The following is a 22802-nucleotide window of genomic DNA, read 5'->3' as shown; positions in this document are numbered from 1 at the left end:
GAGAACTGTCAAGAGGCAAAGGTCAGAAAGAAGACAAATTCAATGGAACTGACAATGTGGATAAAATTAGTTAATGGGTAATAATCAGTATATTCCTTATAAGATTAGTTACTTTTCTAGAGCTATGCAGGAAATAATAAACTGAATCCTTATATTTCACTACAATGAACACTTCAAATCCGAGTTAATTAACATAACATGCCATGATCCACCTATAATCCCATTTCATGATGTCATAATACATGAGAAATTACATAAAAATCAGATCACGTAAGCCAATTTTCATCAAAAGTAAATGCATGTGGCAGACTTATGATAAATCCATTTCATGTGGAAGAGAACGGAATATTTTAAAAAGCCTTTTCTGTAAAGCTTAAATCCATAATTTATTATATAAAAAAAGAATTAAAATGTTTTTTAATTATATAGAAAAAGTAAAGGAAAACACAAACCTATTTTACAAAGGAGTATCAGAAAACAATTTAAAATTGTATGCATATCATGTCCCAGGCACACTGTTCTAAGAGCTTTACACATACTGATTCATTCAGTTCTCATAATACCACGAGCTAGATATTATTATCACTCTCAATTTATATACATAAAATACTGAGGCTGAGAGAGGTTGAATAACTTGCCCAATGCTAGCTACGTAGTTAAGAAAGTGATGGCCACCATCTGAGGCCAGGCAATCTGGCTCCAGTAACCATGTTCTTAAACACTCCAGTCCTCTCAAACTTCAACGTCTCTATGTTCTCTCTGCTTCTGGAATGCTCTTAATTTCATCTACCCAATAAACTCAATCATCCTTCAAGATTGGTTCAATCCTCGAATTTCTCATAAGTGTTTCCTGAGACCACACCCTCTTCCAACTAAATAAGAGGCTCCTTGTAATTATACTTCCAGAATATGCTGCATAACTACTGCAGCACATGTAAGCACATATACTGAAAACGGTGTAGTTCTTTAACTAGATTGAGTACTCTCCGATGACTGTTTTGGTAATCTCTGCACATTCAGAGTAACAGAGTACCTAACAGATAATGGGGCTCTAATTAATTAACCAAAAGGTAATTTAAGTACTGATTTAAAAGTGTGAAAGAGAAATTACACCATTCAATTATCATCAGTGCTCAAATACTGGAGAGGAACTCCATCACCTGTATATCAATAAACAGAAATTCAAAGGTCTTAACAACAGAAGAAACATTTACCTTGGAAAGCAGACAAGTATTAGAATAGAAACCATACTGTTAAAAAGGATACAAGTTTTGATACAGTGGAATCAGCGATTTCAGAGCACGGCTTGCATTTATAGCTGTTGCTCGAACCATAATGGGTAGGACCTTTCCATTCACAATGGCACCATCAAACAGTGGACCAAAGAAGGGAACCTAATTGAAAAGTTAGAACATAGTTTTATGCTAAAATTGAAGAAAGGTTGTATATAAGAACAATCAAGACACTGTTTGCATACAAAAATGTTTCTGCCTTCCCTTTAGTTCTTTCTTCAGTAGAAATACTATTCAAATTCAATTCTTTTCCATGATGGGTCATTCATACTAGGACAATAAACAAGAAATGCTAAAGGTCTACAGGGTTTCATTCAAAAGAACTGTGTACTTCATGTAACAAACTAAATAGTTTATATTCCCTGCCAACTTTCAAATTTTTGTAGCCTCAATTGTACAAAAAAATCCAACACTGGAAATAAATTCCTCTTCCTCCACTGAGTCAACACAGGAAAAGATACACATTCTTACAGGCAGCAAGTTAGTTTTTCATTATTTTTGTGTGATACTAGCATTGTTATAAAACCTAAAACACTTCTATTACATAATTTATTAGAAAAAAATCTATGTTATGATAATTGTCATTTTCTATCACATGACTGACAATTTCAAGTTATTCTACTTGACTATGGTTGGTACAAGTGGCAGCTGAAGGCAAGGGCATTAGCTATGAATAATACAGTAAATATTTTAGGCTTGTGGCCACATATTATCTCTGCTGTATATTATGCTTCAATTTTTAAAAAAAAGAAAAACCCATTAAAATGTAAAAAAACATTCTTAGCTTGTGGGTTATACAAAAATAGAAAGTGGGCCATAGTTTGCTGACCTCTGGTTTAGATGAACCCTAAAAAAAACACCCGGCCATAGCTTAAATTCACACATAGGAAAATTAATCCAAGAAATCCTTAAGATTCATGATCTACCGTCAAAAACTAAGTTTTCTATAAACTTAAACGTGTTCAATTTTTAAAAAGTAAGAAAGACAAACATTTACTATTTTGAAAGAAAATACTTTCATAAGTGTGTTTCAAACCTACACTATAAAACAGCCAACTAGAACTACTTGGCTTAAAAAAAAACAAAACTTTTTAGAACTCTCACTTATTGACATAACTAAATAATCACATAATCTTAATAAGACGTATCAACTAAAAATACAGGAATCATATGTTCCTGTTCTAAAGGAAATGATTACTTCTTACTGTGTCTTTTAGGAAACAGTAATCATTCTTTCAATAAAAGGTAAGCCCTTTTGTGAGCTTAGCATAAAACAACTTCCATTCTGGCATTACCAAGCCTTCTCCCATTTTAACATAGTTTCTTGCTACTTTTCCTGTTTTAGCTCCTTCTGAAAGAGACTAACACAATTCACATAGCTACCAGAGTTTGTTTCATTTCCCACCATTTCACAACTTGATGCCTAGTCTAACCCTTCTGAAAGGAAAGGAACAAACGCACAGAGAACTCAAAATACATTACTAAAATGTAAAATAAGAAGTTCTTACCTCTGGTTTTTTCATTATCTGGATACTGAACATGTGATTTTTCATTGGATATATTACAATTAGGACATCACCAAATTCTGTAGGAATAATTCCTCTCCTGTAGTCTCGAGTATGCTCTGACCAAACAATGTGTACTTCATCATTTCCTAAATGTCTCAACTGAAAAACCAAGAAAATAGTTCATAGTGCTTTAGAAAAGTCCTGTATTTATATAACTACTGTTAACATATTATAAAAAGATTAAAAGGTAAAGAAATAAAAAGCCATATTTTAAAAATTTCATTTGACCATTTTTTTACAACACATGAAACAAACATTCAAAGACATCAGGAGACACTGCAGAAGACCAGATAATTTTTAACAGTCAACAGTTAATTGAAAACACAAAACTTAGACAAAAAAGATTCACATACAGCCCAAATACTCTCCTTAACTGGCAGTTGCACCAATTTTCCACTACCAAACCTCTTAAAAGATTGTTTAAGAGTGTTTTTAAAAAGTGACTGATTTAAGATTCCTCTTGTGTTTCTGATCACTCTCTGCAAGTGCTAATGAGCAGTAAACTGGCTTAAAGCATGCAACAGGAAGAGAAGTAAAAGAAATAGGTAATTCATAAATTGGGTAATCATCTATTGAGTATGAGAAAGTTGACTATATTTGGTTTAACAAATCTATTTCCAAGTTTTTCTTTGCCTATGAAACTCTGCCTCTGAAATTCATCCAAAATAGATTTCTTGAGAGTTGCTAGACTCTCAATGTTAAATATTTGTGGCGCTTACAAAGATGTTTTTGGCAATCGGAGAGAGATGACATTATGGTGATTAAACTTATCAAAAGCAAAGCATCTCAAAGTTGAATTTCTGTAAGTTATTAGAAAAATGAACCTAGTACCCATCAGTCTTGAGTGTTCCTCACAGAGATTACTTTCTGAACATGTACTTTAATACAATATTTGGTTATCTTAGCACGTTTATTGATTCTTCCATTGCAAACATTTGAATCCATTTTTGAGTCATATCTCACATGACCTTTCTATTACTTTCAGATAAGTGGACACACTGTAGATGGTAAAGTCTGAAAGAAAAAACTAGGATAAGTGTGATTAATATTTTTATTTTTAGTATGAGCTAACATACAGGCAATTTCTGTTTCTGAAATATGTGTGTGTGTTTTTTTGGCTTAAACACCAAGGGGTAGGAAAAACGTTAAATGTGTAATTTAAAGAAAGAAGTCCAATTAATGAAAGGCTCTCTGGAGTTCTTAACCTAGGTTCAAAGATTCTGTGAATATTTGGAAGTTATCTGTAAAATTTTGTATATTTTTTCTGAGCAGAGAGTCTATCAAAGTAAGAGTATGTAACACACACACAAGCGAGAGAAGAAAAAAAAAGTCTAGAGTCAGTGTTCTAATAGTTTTTGTTTAGCTTTTAAACTCTAAATAGGCCTTTAATGACTGGGGTATGGTTTAGGACTTAAAGGCTGTTTAATGGTCTAGGCCAGGGGTGGGGAACCTTTCTTCTGCCAAGGGCCATCGGATATTTATAACATCATTTGTGGGCCATACAAAATCATTAATTTAAAAACTAGCTATGAAAAAAGCTCCTAGATTTATTGAATTTTGAGTCCCACCTGCGGTTTCCTTGGTGGGCCAGACATTCCCCACCCATGGTCTAGGCCCTGGGGACAGAAGTGATCAGTAGGCTGTCTGAGACTGCTACTAGCAGTAGGCATCCCAGGCACATGTAGCCTGCGTTTCTGCAGTAGCCATCCTTCTGGTCTCAAAAGTAGCCACCAGAGGTACCCTGCTTATGGTCAAACACCTGTTCATTATTTTCCACCAGGCTGCCCAGCTTCTCTGCAAGCTACAGAGCCAGGTTCTGTTGGGCAGTGGGCTCTGTGCAGTACATCACCACTGTCTTTGTTGGCTGGTCCAAGGAGGCCATCAACTCTTTGTTAATGATCATCTTGCTAATGATGAAGTACACAGTAGGCAGGTCCAGCTCAAACATGTCAGACAGTGTCTCCATGCTGATGGAGTCATAGACACTGCTGTAGGTAAAGAAGTAGGTCTGCAAGTGACTCTTTCTGAATCTTCCTAACCATCATGGTTCAGACTCTGCTGGCCTCAGGGAAAAGGTCCCACGCTTTGCCATTTATCTTCTCATTGTTAAAACTGAAGCAGGTCTTCTAGTCACCCATTTTCATAGCCTTGGAGGCAGCAGCCACATGTTCCCTCATTGATTCATGAGGATCCAGCAAAGGTGTCACTAGCCCACCTGCAGCTGGTAATGGAATTGCTTGCTGGTTATGTGTTGGTGGGAATCACTCTCTTGGGTGGCCATGTAGGGGATCTCCAGGAAAATGGCAGACACCAGATAAACACACTTCAGCAGATCCAGGTTGATGTGCAGGTAAAAGGGCACCTGCTAGCACCACTCCACCTTCTCCTGCTCCTGGTCGTGTTCCTATAGGCTATGTAGCAACAGATCCTGGTCCAGAAGCTCCTTGGCCTTGCCGTCTGACTGGATGTCCAGCAGGGCATTATGATTATCCTTGGTCAGGCCTTGGTGGAAGAAACAGATGTCCCGCTGCACCATGGTGTGGTTGTACAGTATCTGCACGTGCTGAATGCTGTCTTGTAGGTGGCTCATAAGCATGAGGTCATGGGCCTGGTGCCAGCAGGAGATATGGCAGAGAATGGCACAAGTGTGGATATACAACCTGTGCATCTTTGGCATAAATGTATTTGCAAAGTTTCTCCATCAGTACAACTGAGTTCTTGCCCTCATTTTTTGCTTGATCTTGGTCAGACTTTGAGGAGCCCTTAGGGAGTGTAAGCTGCTGCTCATAGGCCTTGTAATCAAATTTGCAGTAGGTGTGGAGAATGCACCTCAAGTACACACGACAGATTTCCTCAGTGGTGCCCTTTTCTTCCAGGTAGCACTGCACATGCTCAATAATGGCACACACCTGTACCTCATCCTTCAGGTGCTCCACATACTCTTGGGAGTTAGGATCAGTATTTTTCATTATTTTAATAAATTCTTCATCCATTCGTTCCACCACAGTTAGGGTACTGCCATAGACATGCAGTGGCTGGTCAATATTACGCAGGTTCTCATCCTCTTCCAGAATGTTCTCTCCAACAAAGATGTTGGGGTTTGCAAACAGGATGTCCATCAGCTCACTGATGCAGCCCAGGCACTTCCGCTACATCTCTGGCTTCATGTATGTGGACAGGTTGGGGTTGTAGTCATAGAACTTGATCTTGACGATGACACCTTCCCCAATGTTGTTTTCAGAAGCAATCTGAACCAGCAGCTGTAGCAGCTCATCTGGGTTGCACGATCAGTTCCCTTCTTGCCTCGTGCCTGTAGGTTCTCATTCAGTTTCTTGAAACAGCAGCATGGGTGATCTCAGTTCCCTTGGCAAACATTTTTGGTTTCTCCTTAACAAGGGCACTCCATCTCAAGCCCTTTCCCACTCCCCACCTTCACTATCCTCCTCCTCCTCATCCAGATGCTTAGATTTCCTATCGTGTTTCTTCTTTGCTTTGTCCTCCTGTTTTTTCTTAGTGACCTTCTTGTCCTCCAGTGTGGCTAGGGCCTTTTAAGGAATCTTGAGGCCAACACGGTGTGTTGCCTTTTCTCCCGAGCCTGAGCTAGACAGCATTGAACCTGTGTCCCACTCTTCATCCTTTTCTCAATCTTCTGGGTCATCTCTATCCTCCATATTTTTGAGGAACTTGTGACTCCCTGAAGGAGCTTCTGATTTCGTCTTTAAGAAGGCTGCAGCACTGACTCCGTCCTCAGTCCCATCTGAAGAGCCTTCTGAATCCTCATTCTTCTCAGCATTTTCATCTGCAGACTGTGCAGGGTTCTGCTTATCATGTGTAATACTGGACACAAAATCTCCGTTGTATTTTCAGATCTTCTGGTGCAGGGTGCTCGAGGCTTTGGCATTGTTCTTACTCATCTTCCTCTTTCCTTCCTTATCTTCCCACAGCTCATTAAGACAGTCCTCCAGATCAGCCAGGTTACAGATACAGAACTGGGGGGACAACTTTCTTGTCCACAATGCTTTTAGTCTTCTCACATGCTAATCCCAGGAGCTCAAACTCTTCCAGGCACTTGGTGACATCCCAAATCTTCATGGCATTATCTCGAACCACTCACTTGGTATCTTTTTCATCTTCGCTTAACGACAATGGCTGTTTGCTGCAGTTACGACTGACAGGTTTGGTGACAAGCTCCTCCCTGGACAGGGACAACTGGGATTCGCTGTCCGAACCAGTGGTGAAAACAGCTATATGGCAATAGCATTGAGGGGCTGCGGTGGGGGTAGCCAGATCAGCTGAGCCTGCGAATTCTAATGGTTCAAGTCCCCAACACCAACCTATCTAGAAAATCCTAATCACTATGGATTTCATTAAGTATTTGAGAATACAAGGTAAATTCCTGAACTTTAAAATTTGTATTACTAAGCAATAAACACCTTCTCATATACACTGATGGATTATAAGATACAGGCAACTATTATTACTCTAAAGATAGTGCCTAGCTAAATCTACAGACCAGAATCTATTTTAAAAATAAAGTATAAAGACTTTTTTTTCTTTTAAGAAAGACTTTTTTTTAGGTTTAAGTGGATTAAATAATAATATATATTTTTTTATTTTGGAAACCATAAATGTACTTATTGCTCTAAATACTGATGGTAGGTCTCAAAAATAAAAATATTGTTTAAGTTTTAATTCTCATTATTTACACCACACATAGACTTGAATGATATAAATGCAGGACTTAGGCTTTATGACATCTTTAAAAACCAAAAAAGATTACACAACTCAAAAGCCAGGGCTCTATAATTTCATTTTTTAATCAAAATACTTTAAAAATATCCTTCCTATACAGCCATCCCCATGTGTCAGCTTCCCTAATAGGTTTATGTTAACTGAATACAAAAGAAATGTGAAATAAATTTAACCAGGAGGGATGATCCAATCTAATTTTGATACATTAATGTCATATGCTGTACATGTTACAATAGCAGCCAGATCTAATACTAAGCTCCAGGCTATACTGAGATTTCCAAATGGCAGATTGTTCTAAGTGATATCAAGTATAATTGAAGTAATAAACGATAGTAAAAGCTGAGCACACTGTCAGGAAGAATTTAAGTATTTACTTTTTAAAATTAAATGAGTTAGGTTAGGAAAGACAAGACAACTGAAATAATGCAGGTCTCAATTTACAGAAAATTCCTTTTATTTATCTGCTACATTAACCCTTGAACTCTTGCCAAAGCTATCTATAATTTCTAGTGCTCACTTATCTAAAGAAATGAGAGAAAAGGGCAACTGTAGTTTTATCTTATATAACCAAGGCTTCTCTTCAAATATCCACCACAGAGTATTAAAAGTCTGCAATAGAAGTTTAATGGAAAAGAACAATACATTTTTACCAAGATGTTGTAATGAATATACTTGGGGCCCAGAACCATGTGTATAACAAAGTTATTCTAAACATGTTCAAGCATTTTAAGGGAAAGCTTCCAGAATATCCATTATGATTTATATTCAAATGCTAAAAGGTAATTATTTTATGCTGTCATGATGAGGCATGTTTTTATATCTGTATATAAAATAATCCTGCTATATACAATTAAACGCAATTGAGAAATTATTAATCATTGCTTAGAAATTTCTGAAGAGATTACTGAAAAAATCAATTTTGAGTGGTTAACAGGTTAATAGAAATTTCAGAAGTGTGTTTGATATATTTTGACATGAAAATGTTATATAATATTTTATATTTATTTTATTTACTTATCTCTTTTGGACTTACAAGATTGTGTCCTATGTATACTCAGCAGGTTTTTCTTTACTCTGAAAACATTGAAAGGGGTTCCTAACTACATGTTTTTGTACCTAGATGTCAATCACTTCTGAAATAGAGTACAAGACTTCTGTATATGGCGTAGGTCTGTTAAAATCACTGGCAACCAACTACTCTTTCAAATTCACTTCAACTGCTGCTTAAGCTATTTTGGAATTCAAAGTATGTAACATTGGCTGTAGATTATCATTACCAATTTATGAAGACAAAGCAGTTAAATGAAATTCGACATGTATAAAATCAAGTCCTCAAACAATTATAGAATATTAGCACCAGAAGAGACCCTGAAGTTCCAATTTCCTACCCAATACAGGAACTTCCACTGTAATACTCCTGACAAGTAATTCTGCCTCTGCTTGAATATTTCTAAGGCTAGCTAGCTTAAAAATTCACAAAACAATCCATTCATTTTTAAAGAGTTTCAAACATTAGAACATTCTTCATACTAAGCTAAAATGTCCCTGAAGCTAGTCCTTCCAAAATGAGGAAGGGTTACCAAGTAAATCCAACCTATATTCTATATACTGTCTTTTCAGATATTTAAAGATCAGTATAATAATATATCTCAACTTTTCTTTTCCAGGTTAAAAGTGTCCTTAGTTGTTGTTCTTACAGTTTACAAATCTATTCATTATCCTGGATTATTACCTCAGTTTATTGAGATTTCTATTAAACTGTGGTGTTCTGACAAAGACAACCAGCCTATCTATAGTGGGACTACTTTGTTCTGTTCACTACATTTAATTTTCTCCATTTTTATAATACTGGCTCAAACAGAAGTTGCAATCAATTCAAACCCCTAAGTCTTTTTCTACAAAGTTCATTTATGCAGGTACAACTGAGTGAGAGAGGATTTCATATTTATTCCTATTAAATTATATCTTGCTAGTTTTAGATTACCCTTAAGCCTATCAAGGTCTTTTGCTAATCTGATTCTGCTATCCAATGTGTTACCTCTCTCTTTCCCAGATTTGTGTTATCCTTAAATTCAAATTCTTGTGTCTTCATTTAGATTTTGGATAACAATGTCAAATGGGACAGGTTTGGGTAAGAGCCATTACAGATGTTCATCCTGGTTAAAAAAAATCCACATTTATTAAATGCTTACTAGTCTAAGTGCTTGTGATAATTTATTTAATTTTTACAACAATGTTACATGGTAAATATAATTATTATTACCTCCATTTTTACAGGTGAGGAATTGCAGCTTAAGAAGATAAAACAAGTTTGGCTGAGGCCACATAACTATTAAGTGGCAGAGCCAGAACTGAAACCCAGGCAGGCTAGTTCCAGAAACCACACTTTAACCACTTCTCTATATTGCCTCTTATTAAATAATTAATTTATTTCCCTAGATATAATTACACAACTAGTTATGAATATACTAACTATTATTAAGACCACATTTCTTCAATTTGTCCACAACAAACGACTTAGTTAAATGCTTCATATTGTCTATGGCTTCCCCTGATCTAGTAATCCTATTAAAACAAATTAAGTTACTTTGATGCAATTTGTTATGGTGAACTCATCATGGCTCCTAGTGATCACTACTTCATTACTTAAGTGCTCACAAAACATCTGTTTAATAATCCTATTTTGCCAGGCATTGACATAGAGCTCATGACCATTAGTAATTTTTGTAGTTGGTGGCCTGTTCAATTTCTTTTTATGAAAATCAGATGTTTGCCTATCTTATGGCAGTGTTCTCATTTTCCATGATTATGAACAGAGATTCCAGAGTCAATTCTAGATTTCCTCAGTGCCACAGAATATCATTCATCTGGAGCTGGAGACTAGAATTCATGTAAAGTAACTGTATTGCCTCTTTCATAAAATCAGGTTACTATATGACTTCCCCATTTCTGTTAAAAGCATCTAACAGTTAATTATAATTACTCAGGGTCAAAACGTGAAAGTCTTCAACTTCTGTTTTCCTTACTGTATCTCTAACAACCTCTTCATTAAGAAAAAAGTATTATACTCCTTTTTTGTACTTTCCTCCCTATTTCCTCTACTGTTACCTGAGGTAAGATGCCAGTCATCCTACACACCTGGACTAGTTCATGAGTTTCTAAAAGATCTCTCCTCCCTGCAGTCCTTCCTGTCCACCTTCTTTCATACTTTAGAAAATATTGAGAGCCCTAGCTGGTTTGGCTCAGTGGTTAAAGTGTCAGCCCGTGGACTGAAGGGTCTTGGTTCAATTCTGGTCAAGGGCACTTACCTTGGTTTTAGGTTCGATCCCCGGCCCTGGTCGGGGTGCAGGCAGGAGGCAACCAATCGATGTGTCTCTCTCACACTGATGTCTCTCTCTCTCTTCCTTCCACTCTCTGTGAAAAGCAATGGAAAAAATATCTTCGGGTGAGGGTAAAAAAAAATATATTGAGAGCCGAGTAAATGCACTGCGCTACAGGCACAGTCTCTGCTCTCACAAAGCTTTAAGTCCAGTGGAGGAGACAGAGTAAAATAACTAGGCAAGAAATGAATAATTAACAATATAGATAATGCTCTAAATATAATTCCCTGAATGCAAGTAACAAAGAAAACTAAGCTATAATGGCATTTGAAGAATGCAAAGAAGGTAACTAGGTTAGGCAGTTACTTTAGGAGACAGTGGGTATATATGCAGAAACTGAAACTGAGTAATACTCACTGCCCCAAGCCCTTATGCCTCCCTCCATCTTCCAGACACTTGTATATAGCAAAACATACAATATCACATACTCCTCAATTACGTGAAAAAACATACTTTCATACACATTCTTTAGCCACACGTTTTCATATATTTACTTCCTGTGTGGATCATTCACTTTTTAATAACTAAGAAAAGCTTCCTGAAGCAACAGGCACAGCATTTATCTAGTACATGATACGTTAGCAGAGTGGACACTCAATAAATAATGCTGACTATTAAAAGGATAATATCACAGTACTTGGCAACTTTTTTCTTATCATTACATAGTGTATAGCATAAAAACAGAATCATCTGCAATTATGGAATTTATTTAAATATGCCACCTTGAAAGTGCTAAGTGCTACAAACAAAATAAAATAGGGTATGTGATAGTGTTACTGGGTGGAGGGGGCTACTTTGCTAGGATGGTCTGGAAAGAACTCTCTAAGGAACTGTCTATATGAGTCTAAGAACAGGACATTGAAAATGACAAAGCCTGATGATGTGGAGAAAGAGTATTTCAAATAGAAAGAATAGTAAGTGCATAACTCCTGAGATGGGAATAAGCTTGACATGCTGGGAGATCAGAATGATAGCCAGTAAGGCCAGACTGCGGTAAAGGAAAAAGAAAGTATGAGAAGGTGAGATCAGAGGAGTAGGTAGCTAGGTGACCAAATCATATAGGGCATTGAAGGCCATAGTGGAGAATTCAAATTTTATTCTACATGTAATGAGAAGCAATTTCAATATCATCCAAATTATACCACTCACAGTAGTTAGATAAATTTACTTTGACCCATTTGTATTTTCTGGTTTCTCTATCCTCTATTCTTGTCATTAGTAGTATATAGAAATGGGGTTAAGGGTGGAGTTTATGACATTAAAATAGAATTATTTTATGTAAGGTTGTTATATTTTGGGACTGAAACCATGAGTATAATTCCATAACATTTATTAACTATCACATCACTACACTTTTACTAAAATAATAAAAATTTTGTTGTTATTCCTTAAATTTGTTTTTGAATTCATTCTCCAGATTATATTTAGCATATAGTTCTTTGGAAAGTAAAGTATATTGCAATTTTATTCCTAAATAAAATAAAAAAATAGGAAATATTAAAATCAGACCAAACAGGTCTATAAAGCTCATTTATTTGCAAAATTATTGGGATCAAATTTCAAAAAAGAAAATGAACTGCTGTCTATTACACTAACAGTATTCCAGAAGCAACCGACTTAAATAAAGGGCTTTCCAGCCCCTCTTTTGGGGGGTCCAGGAAATGAAAAACAGACTAGAGAGTCCAACTAAGTATGTTACAATTATCTGAACTTGATCTTTACCAAACTCCTAAAAGGATGATTCAGTACCTATGAAGCAGAGTATCAGCGAGTGGCTAGAACAAGGAGACAGAGGAAATGAGACAAGCTCCTGTGAACACTTTATACCAATGCTTGCAGCACTTTTGATTTTTTAGGGGTGAATAAACTCAGTTAAGTGGAAATTATTTTTAACCATTTTTCATCAATCTTCCTCAGGTAGAGATAATTTATAGAACAGATGGCTTGAACTGGGGTTATATCAGGATTTTTTGATGTGGTGGTATAATATTTCTAAGAGAGACTACTTTGTTAGACTGAATGTTTGGTTAATTTGTTCAAAAAGTACAGTCTATGTTGTAAAAATTCTGCTGCTACTGTCTTGAGCCTTGAAAAAGCTTCTCAACACAAGAAATAAAATGCTATACTTAAATAGGTTCAAAGATATTTACCTCTTTCTGAGAAAAGAAAATGCTTAAAAATAATTTACAAAATCACCACACATTTTAAATAAAAAGTGAGAACTAAAATTAGTTTCTGTAAACTAGATATAAATGATTTTTTCCTTTCAAGTTTAAAACAAAGAACCAGAGTCATAAATAATTCCAGCTTGCCAGAGGCATGGCTATTTCTTTATACTGACTGTCGACTATCTAATTTAATTAGAGGTATTAAACTCCATGCTGAGGTCAACGAGCCTTACATCCTCCAATATTACACTTCAACCAGTGCTCATTAATGTGTCTACTGAATGGATTAACACACTAAAGATATATGTACAAAGGAAAGGGGGACAACCTAATGATATCCAATTGTTCATTTGTAATAGGACACATGTTCTAGGCCTCAACTTATTACCTCTAATGTGGAATTTATTAAATTCAGGAGAAAAAATGCCAATACAGAAAGTGATTTTTTATTAAGGGGAACTGGTATAAAACAACTGGTTTCTATGATTAAATTTAAACACTTAAGCTTTTATTAAAAAGAAATTGATACTATAATAGAGCTAAAATATAAGCCTGTTACTTAGAAAAATCTTACATACTAGCACTCTGAACAGCAGATTAAGGACAAGAGTACTATAGAAGAGGGAAAAGGAAAATTCAATATATAGAGTAATAAATGTTACATTCTTTTTATTTCTATGAAAAGGTTTAGAATAGTTATACTGTTTCTGAGGCCAGGTAAAATTTTCCTTGATACTGAATTAAGAAGTCCCAATGTTGACAGAGTAGATTTTACTTAAAGTGATTTAAATTGCTATTCAAAAAAATATACCTTCCAAAGTAATATTGCTTTATTACATTTGTTTACAATTTTGATAGGTTTTACTTTTGCATGGTAGGTTTTACTTTTGTATGATTTTACTATATATGTGAAAGCAGTGACAAGTGAAATTTCAAAATAGTTGGAGATTAAACAACACACTTCTAAATAACACATGGGTCAAAGGTTCTAAAGAGAAAATAAAAAATATTTTTAACTAAATGAAAATAGAAAAGTTCTGGAAAAGGATACTAGTGATGGGTGTATAACAGTAAATGAACTTTATGTCAATAGACTTACATTAAAAAATAGTTAAAATTAGGCAAATTTTATGTTGCATTTACATTTTACCATATTTAAAAAAACTCTTTCTATACTTATATATGAAACTATTAGTGTTCAAGGTTTAATCCCTCAAAATTCCAGTACTCAAAATATTCACCACTTAAAAGTATAATTTCAATTAGAACTCAACCATTTAACAATTTTTAAATGGTGTTATCATCTCCAAAATTCATTTTGTTATGATAATCAACTGCTAAACATCCATTTCAGATTTTTCTTGAAAACCCTTGTGAATGTTATAAATGAAATAAGAAATCTTACTTATTTGACATTTCTACAAAGGTCACAGGGATGAAAGTTTAAGTACCATATAATGATCAGTTTTAATATATTGAAGTAAAAATATTTTGACATGATTTTTTTTTTAAAAGCATTTTAACAAAAAATGATATACTTTATTCTGCTCTTATGTTTGTAATCTAAGATACTATTAATTTTAGACTGCTCTGGTATATAAAAGTGGTATCCATGGAGCCATGAAATGATAATGATAAATATGAGTCACTGCCAAAATATACTCATAATTATCTCTAATTTGGGTATGGCTTATTTTCAGAGAAATAAAATGAGTTGATGGAATAAATGTTTGTTGGCATTGACCCCTGGCTCCTGCTACTGAACTTCCCAAGGGATTCCAAGATGGCCGTGGAATAAGTGGAAGCTACATTGACACCCTCCCAGGACCAAACTGGAATTACAAATAAAATATAGAAAAACCACCCTGAATAATCAACTGAAAACTAGCTGGAGAGCACCCTCATAACCCAGGACCTAAAGCGGAGACTGCATAGAGACTGGTAGGAAGTTCGGAGGCTCGAGGGGCTGGCTGGGCTCCCACAGGCAGCAGCTGAAGGCCCAGAGGGCTATCTCAACTGTGGGGCGTTTCCACTGAGGACTCTGGGGCCTAAACCCCAGGCTGGGCTTCCCAGCCAAGAGCACCAGAATGGAGAAAGGTGCCCACATAACATCTGGCTTTGAAAAGCAGCAGGACTTCTGTCTGCCAGGGAGAGACAGCTGGAAATGCAGGCACCCTCTTAAAGGGCCAATGCACAAAGTTTCCTGTGCAGCCAGTCACCTTGGGCTCCAGTGGAGGGAGGGCAGAGTGGACTAGAGCAGTGTGAGGAGAATTCAGGGTTGTGGGCTCTGGAGATAGAGCTCAAAGGGCAGCCATCTGGATTCCTGTGCTGAGTAATTCCCCCGTCCGGCAGAGGACATCTTTCTCAGGCAGACCTTTGCCAGTCAGACAGCTTTTGCCTGGGGGGGGCAGAGCAAATGCCCCAAACAATGGAACACCTCTTGCCCCGCCCTGTAGAGGAAAGAACATTTTCAAGCTCTTCTTTTAAAAAAATCCTCACCAGAAGATATTTTATTCATTGCTTTTTCAGAGAGAGTAGAGGGAGAGAGAAACATCGATATGAGAGACACACATTGGTTGCCTGCTGCACGTGCCCTGACAAGGGCCGGGGATCAAGCCAATGGAACCAGGAACCCTTCAGTTTTCGGGCCAACACTCTAACCACTGAGCCAAATCAGCGAGGACTTATCTCCACTTTCTTGAAGGCAAATCTTCTGTTAAGACTATAACCTTCAATCACATCATTAAGAAAACAGTTTGTTCTATAACAATACTGTTTCTGAAGATGGTATTGGGTGAGTATTCAGAGTTAGTGTTTTATCAATTAGCGTACTTACATATTTTATGTAATAATTTTCTTAAATACTAGAATTTTAACCAAGCACTTTTCTCTCAATGCTTACTTTTTTGGTTAAAGAGTCATCAGAATCAGAAGGCATTCTTGTTGATACATGAAATATTACTTCCATTGTAGAGGTAGCAAAATATGGCGTGGTCAATCCAGTGCTTTTGTTTTTTTGTAGTCCTCCCATGAAACCACAATGGTTTGTAAGATTTACCTAGAAACAATGAAGAGACATAATATTAATCAACTAAATAAAATTCAAAAAACTCACTGTTGAAAAAGATTGAATTTTTCACTTTGTAAAAACATGGGGAACAAATGTCTTTTGTATGTTATCAATCAATGCTTGACCTAGAACTATCAATTAGAGCTGCTCTGTTCATTCTGGAATTTTTTTCTTAAATATTTCAAGATCCCTAATTAATAGGAATTAATTAGAAAAGAAATGAACTGCTATGCACTATGCATCTTCAGTTAGGCTACTAGGTGCTAATGGTACATGTAAAGGCAGTGGGGGGACACCAAGGCCAGAGATTAAAATCAAGTAGCAAAAATTAAGACTGGAAATGATTCCGGGAAAAGTTAAAACAGTAATGCCACTTTGACAAAATGATTAATTAGGCGTGTCATATTTACTCCTCAAAACTACCTTCCTAATTATTAGTACCTATCATTAGCCCAGAACAAGAATATAAAAATGCAGAATTTAAGTATACTTCAAATGCAATGAACTAGGAATCAATCTATGAAAAGATTTTTAAATATATTTTTCCTGATTATAGACATAATACATGCTAATATCAGGGGGGCTGCACTGAATTACATTCCCTGGACCTGTGTGATGCATGGAAGTCAGCAACTTAAGTTCACTGTAGAAAATTAAATAATGGGGAACAAAACTGAAACATTGCTTGTATCTCTCCACTCAGAGAAATCACTTATGCAGGTTATTAAATAATAAAATCTGAATATCTAATAAAGAATTATAAAAATAAAATCTCTGTACCATGTGAAGAGACATGTCTTTTAACCCATCAATATCACCTACTAATGGGTGAACATATGAAAAACAAATTGATTTTTATGCCATTACTATGAAATTGATTCAATCACAATATATTTATTTTTTAAATATATCTTTATTGATTTCAGAGAGAGGAAGGGAGAGGGAGAGAGAGACAGAAACATCAATGATGAGAGAGTCACTGATTGGCTGCCTCCTGCACACCCTCAACTGGGGATCGAGCCTGCAACCCAGGCATGTGCCCTGACCGGGAATTGAACTGCAATCTCCTGGATCCTAGGTTGATGCTCAACCGCTGAGCCACACCTGGCTGGGCAATCACAATATTTTTAAATTTACTTTTTTTGACTCAGTAATATATTCATATAATTAACAATTCAAAAGATATACCAAAAATTTTCCTTCCATATCTCGTCTCTGGCTACTCAGCTCTTCCAGAAAGCAATTTCTTAAGTATCATTTCAAAAATGCTCTCTGGCCCTAGCCAGATTGGCTCGGTTGTTAGAACGTCTGCCTGAGGACTGAAGGGTCCCAGGTTCAATTCTGGCCAAGGGCACGTACCTTGGTTGCAAGCTCAACCCCTTGCAACCAATCGATGTATCGCTCTCATATCGATGCTTCTCTCTCTCTCTCTCTCTCTCTCTCTCTCTCTCTCCCCCTTCCACTCTCTCTGAAAAGCAATGACAAAATATCCTTGGGTGAGGATTAAAAAAAGAAAAAACAAACAAAACCCAAAAACGTTCTCTGCATATACAATTAAGTTCTTATATGTATGTGTATATATACATACACACACACAATAAGCATATACAATGTTCTGCACCTTGCTTTTTTGTACTTAAAATATCTTGAAAAATACTGTATTAGTAAGTAAAGAGCTTCCTTGTTTTTTCGTTTTCGTGGCTTCACAGTTCATTTTCTTGATGTAAAAATAGTTTAACTAGTCCCCTACTTGAAGGATATTTAGACTGCTTCCAATCTTTTGCTATTATGGTCAATGCCACAGTGAGTAACACTGAACACGTCATGTTGCATTTGTGAAAATAGATCTGTAGCATACATACTCCAAAGCGGAACTTTGAGTCAAAGGGCATGTGTACTTTTAATTTTGAAACCCACTAGCGAAATTACTCTTAATACATGGCACTAAGAGTGTATGAGAGTACCTGTTTCCCTCACATCTTCTCAAATATACTATCAAACTTTATGATCTTTGCTAATCTAACAGGTGAAAATAGTATCTTAATATAGATTTTTTGTTCTGTTTTGTTTTCATGACAAAGTTATTTTCAAGTCAATTATTGATTATGTAAAGGAGAAAGTCTCAGTTTAATGTTCCTTTGTTGTGAACACTTCTGTAACACTTGATGATCTCTATTCTTTTAAATAAACTTTTTATCTGGAGATCACTGAAAATTCACATGATGTTTTAAGAAATAATAAAATGAAACCCCATGTACCCTTTACCCAGATTCCCCCAGTAAAAAACTATATTACAACAAGGATACTGACATTGATAAAGTTAAAAGACAGAATATATTCATCACAAGGATCCCTCATGTTGCCGTTACCTTACTTGCTCCCACTTCCCTCCTACCCCACCCTCCTCAATTCCCGGCAATCACTAATCTGTTCCTCACTACTAAAACTGTCATTTCAAGAATGTTATATAAATGAAATTATACAGTATGCAACCCTTCCAACAGTAGAGATGTTCAATTAATGATTTCAAGTTTGAGCCCACTGTAGTTGAAGAACACACTATATGATTTCAATGTTTTTAAATTTGAAGTTTGTTTTATGGTCCAATATATGGTCTATTTTGGGAACCTGAAAAGAACATACATTCTGTTGTTGTCAGGCAGAGTGCTGTAGAAACGTCATTAAATCCTTTTTTTTTTTTTTTTTTAAATATATCTTTATTGATTTCAGAGAGAGGAAAGGAGAGGGAGAGAGATAGAAATATCAATGATGAGAGAGTCAACGATCGGCTGCCTCCCGCATGCCCCTGACTGGGGACCGCGCCCGCAACCTGGGCATGTGCCCTGACTGGGAATCGAGCCCCGATTGCGTGGATCCTAGGTCAACACTCAACCGCTGAGCCACACCCAGCTGGGCAACGTCATTAAACCCTCTTGATGACGGTGTTGAGTATCTTCCACACATCTGCGGATTTTGTCTAGTTCTTCTCTCAGTTGTTGAGAAGGATGAAGTCTCCATCTATAATTGTGGATTTATTTCTTCTTTCAGTTCTATCAGCTTTGCTTCACATATTTTGCAGTTCTGCTGTTTACTGCACACTTAGGATTGCTATGCCTTCTTGGTGAAGTGATCCTTTTATCGTTATACAATGTCCCCCCCGTCTCTGGTCAAAGTTTCTTAACTTTGCTCTGAAGTCTACCTTATCTAATATTAATGTAAACACTCTGGCTTTCCTTTGATTAGTTTGCATGATATAACTTTTTCCATCCTTTTACTTTCTACCAGCCTATATTGTTATATTTGAAGTGAGTGTCTTCTTTTTTTATGCAAAATACAGACTTTATTAAATGCTGCTCAATCCCCCAATGAAGATCTTTCATTACAAAACATTTTCCACACAACTGCAAATTAAAGATTGGAATGGTACTCTGATAACAAAATTTGTGAGAAATACTTGACCAAATAAAAACATATAAGACTTCACTACAGTCAATGTTCTCAGAACTCTACAGAGGAAGCCTACTGCATTTCCTTTAAGTAAGGCCAGGCAGTAAAAAAGCACTCTGCGTCACCATATTGTGGGACTCAAAGCCTCCAGCCTCTAGTCAGGAGGCACTGGAGTAAGGGCAGGTTATGAGGACTGGAAGGGCCCTGCCTTGAGCCTCTGGGAGGTGGAGGAGGGGGAGGGGGAGAAGGAGGATGAGGGGGAGGAGAAGGAGGAATGAACTGAGAGTCAGGTTGGGTGTTCACCTGTGCTGCCTCCACTAATCTGTGCTCATCACTCTGGGGAGTTGCAGATGAACAGGGATATTCACGAGGAACAATCTGAAGAATTTGGTTTACTTTCCCAGCTTTTATTTATATTTTGTGCTTTAAAAAGCCTGGAGATTTAAGTTTTTGCTCAAATTGCAGAGTACAGTAATATATCTACTGTAGGAAGGCTTGGGCAGGTAATTCCTCCTATATTTCTGAGAGCGACACAGGTAAGGTAAGGTAACGATTATACCTTATTTTTATTCTAGGAAATACTCTCTTTTCCTAGGACGTAACTAAGGTGTGCATATGTGGATCATGTTTTGTTTTTCTTAATCCTTACCCGAGGACATTTTTTCCATTGCTTTCAGAGAGAGTGGAAGGGGGGAGGAGAGAGAAAGAGAGAGAGAAACATCGATGTGAGAGAGAGACATCGATTGGTTGTCTCCCGAATGCACCCTGACTGGGGCTAGGGACTGAGCTGCAACTGAGGTACGTGCCCTTGGCTGGAATTGAGCCTGGGACCCTTCAGTCCACAGGTCAATGCTCTAACCACTGACCCAACCCGGCTAGGGCAGTCTGCTAATTTTTAAGTGGAATATTTAGACATATTTAGTATAATTACATTTCATGTAATGACTGATATGCTAGGGCTTAAGCCTGCCATTTTATTTTTTGTTTTCTCTTTATTGTTTCTCTGTTTTATTTTTCCTGCCTCCTGTGGGTTAAACATTTTCTAGAATTCCATTTTTATTTATCTACCTATCTTATTTTTAATTCTCACCTGAGGATATGCTTAACACCTCGATGACCAGCTATCTGGAGCCAGAACTTGCTTGTGTGGCTGGCTACTTTTCTGCTCTTTTAAAACTCTACATTGTTTTCAGACCGTAAAATTACTTAAATTAATCTTAGGGCAGACATGAATATACTCATGACCAGTCAGCATGAGAGAGACGAAAGGAGAGGAAGGAAGAGAGAGAGAGAAACATTGATGTGAGAGAGAAACATCAATTGGTTGCCTCCCGTACTTGCCCTGACCAGAATCAAACCAGCAATCCTAAGTACGTGTCCTGGCCAGGAATCAAACCCGCAACCTTTTGGGGCACGGGATGACACTCCAACCAACTGAGCCACTTGGTCATGGCTTATCTATCATTTTTTTAGTGTATCCTTTGGTATGTGTTTTTAGTGGTGACACTTGGTATTATTATTATATGTATATAACATCATAGACTGCTGATGTTGTCATTTACCAGTCTGAGTGAAATACAGAAACCCTACCTCACTTTATGGCCCTTTAATTTCCTTGTTTGTAATATAAATGCCATGAATATTTTCATGTTACTACATTTAGAAACACATCAGATAGTGAAATAAGTTTTGCACTGACCATCAAACATAATTAAGAAAACTCAAGAGAAGTAAAGCCTAGTATATTTACCCATATTTTTTCTTGCTATGCTGTTTCTTCCTGATGTTCCAACTGTCCTTTTATCATTTCCTTTCTGTTAACAGAGCCTTGTAGTGATTCTTTTAGGGTAGGTCTGCTGGCAACAAATTCTAAGTTGTCCTTCATCTGAAAATCTTCTGCTTCATTCCTTCGCTAGCTATAAAATTCTGGGTTGACAGTTTTCCACCCCCACCACTTGAAAAACATTATGTCACTTCCTCTAGCTCCCATAGTTTTTTATAAGAATTTCACTATCATTCTAATTGTTTTTCCATTGTAGATAAGATACAATTTTTCTCTGTACACCTTTGAGATTTTTTTTCCGTTAGTTTCATAAGTTTAATTATGATGTACCTTAGTATGGATTTCTTTTTATTTATCCTGTTTGAGTTTCACCCAGCTTCTTCAGTCCGCAGCTTTATATCTTTATTTCTCTTGCCAAATTTGAGAAGTTTTTGGTATTAAGTCTTCAACTGATTTTCAGGCCGAACCTCTTTTTCCTCTCATTTCAGTACTCAGAAATTAGAACACAGAAATGTTAGGTCTTTTGTTAGTCCCACAGGTCTCACTGTCTTTAAATCTATTCTCTTTCTGCTATTCTGATTGGTTTTTACTATTCTATCTTCAGTTTATTGATTCTTTGTTCTGTATACCTATCTCTACCTGATTGTTGCTGGGTCCATCTACTCAGCTTTAAATTTGTTATTGTATTTTCAGTTCTAAAATTTCCATTTAGTTCTTGTTTGTTTCTTCTATTTCTTTGCTGAGACTTTCTGTTTTTCATTTATTTCAACTGTGTTCCTAATTGCTTGTTGAAGCATTTCCATTATGTCACTTTAAAATCTTTGTCATCTTGGTGTTAGCACTTACTGTCTTTTCATTCAGTTTGAGACCTTTCTGGTTCTTTGTACAATTTCTAATTGAAGCCTGAATATTTTCATATTATAAGATTATAACATATCTTATCTAAGCCATTTACTTAAACCTTCTGCTTTAGCTGGCTGTTTTGTGACAGCTCCGTCAGAGAAGCAGGGGTAGTGCTGTCTCATTACTGACAGGTGAAGGTAGAAGTACAGGTTCCCCACTTAACCTCTGTTGACACCTGGGGAGGAGAGATCCTTATTACTGCTAAGAGGAGGTAGAAGTTTTGGCTTCCTATGTGGTATCCACTGACATAGTGTGTGTGTGTGTGGGGGGAATGTCTCATTACTGCTGGGTGATAGTGAAAGGCCTAGTTCTTTACTATGTCCCCTCTGACCTGCTCCAGTGGAGAGGGGTAAGGACATCTCATTACCGCTAGGTGGAGAGAGAATTCTAAGTGCCTCCTGTAGTCTCCACTGATACTGTTTTGTGGGTGGTGGATGCT

The 22802-nt window shown here is 36.6% G+C and overlaps 1 protein-coding gene and 1 pseudogene across 6 annotated transcripts in view; both read right to left on the bottom strand.

Annotated features, from left to right (window-relative positions):
• Positions 1-22802, bottom strand: part of RALGAPA1 (Ral GTPase activating protein catalytic subunit alpha 1) — a 246382-nt gene that overhangs the window by 40621 nt on the left and 182959 nt on the right. For all 5 annotated transcript variants that reach the window (XM_081146267.1, XM_081146266.1, XM_081146269.1 and 2 more), the window contains 3 exons: positions 16063-16218; positions 2801-2959; positions 1267-1394 (listed from right to left, as the gene is read on the bottom strand). In XM_081146267.1, coding sequence (XP_081002393.1) covers positions 1267-1394; positions 2801-2959; positions 16063-16218 — 443 coding nt within the window. The remainder of the gene's footprint in view (positions 1-1266; positions 1395-2800; positions 2960-16062; positions 16219-22802) is intronic.
• LOC308563460 (eukaryotic translation initiation factor 3 subunit C pseudogene) lies at positions 4547-9881 on the bottom strand (annotated as a pseudogene). Its single transcript has 2 exons — positions 9876-9881; positions 4547-7198 (listed from the first exon to the last, which is right to left on the bottom strand). The product of its transcript is annotated as a eukaryotic translation initiation factor 3 subunit C pseudogene (transcript).

The sequence above is a fragment of the Miniopterus schreibersii genome (genome assembly GCF_964146895.1).
Source record: "Miniopterus schreibersii genome assembly, chromosome: 1".
NCBI lineage: Eukaryota > Metazoa > Chordata > Mammalia > Chiroptera > Miniopteridae > Miniopterus > Miniopterus schreibersii.
Note: the sequence above shows the minus strand (reverse complement) of the source record. Positions and strands in the feature narration are given on the sequence as shown.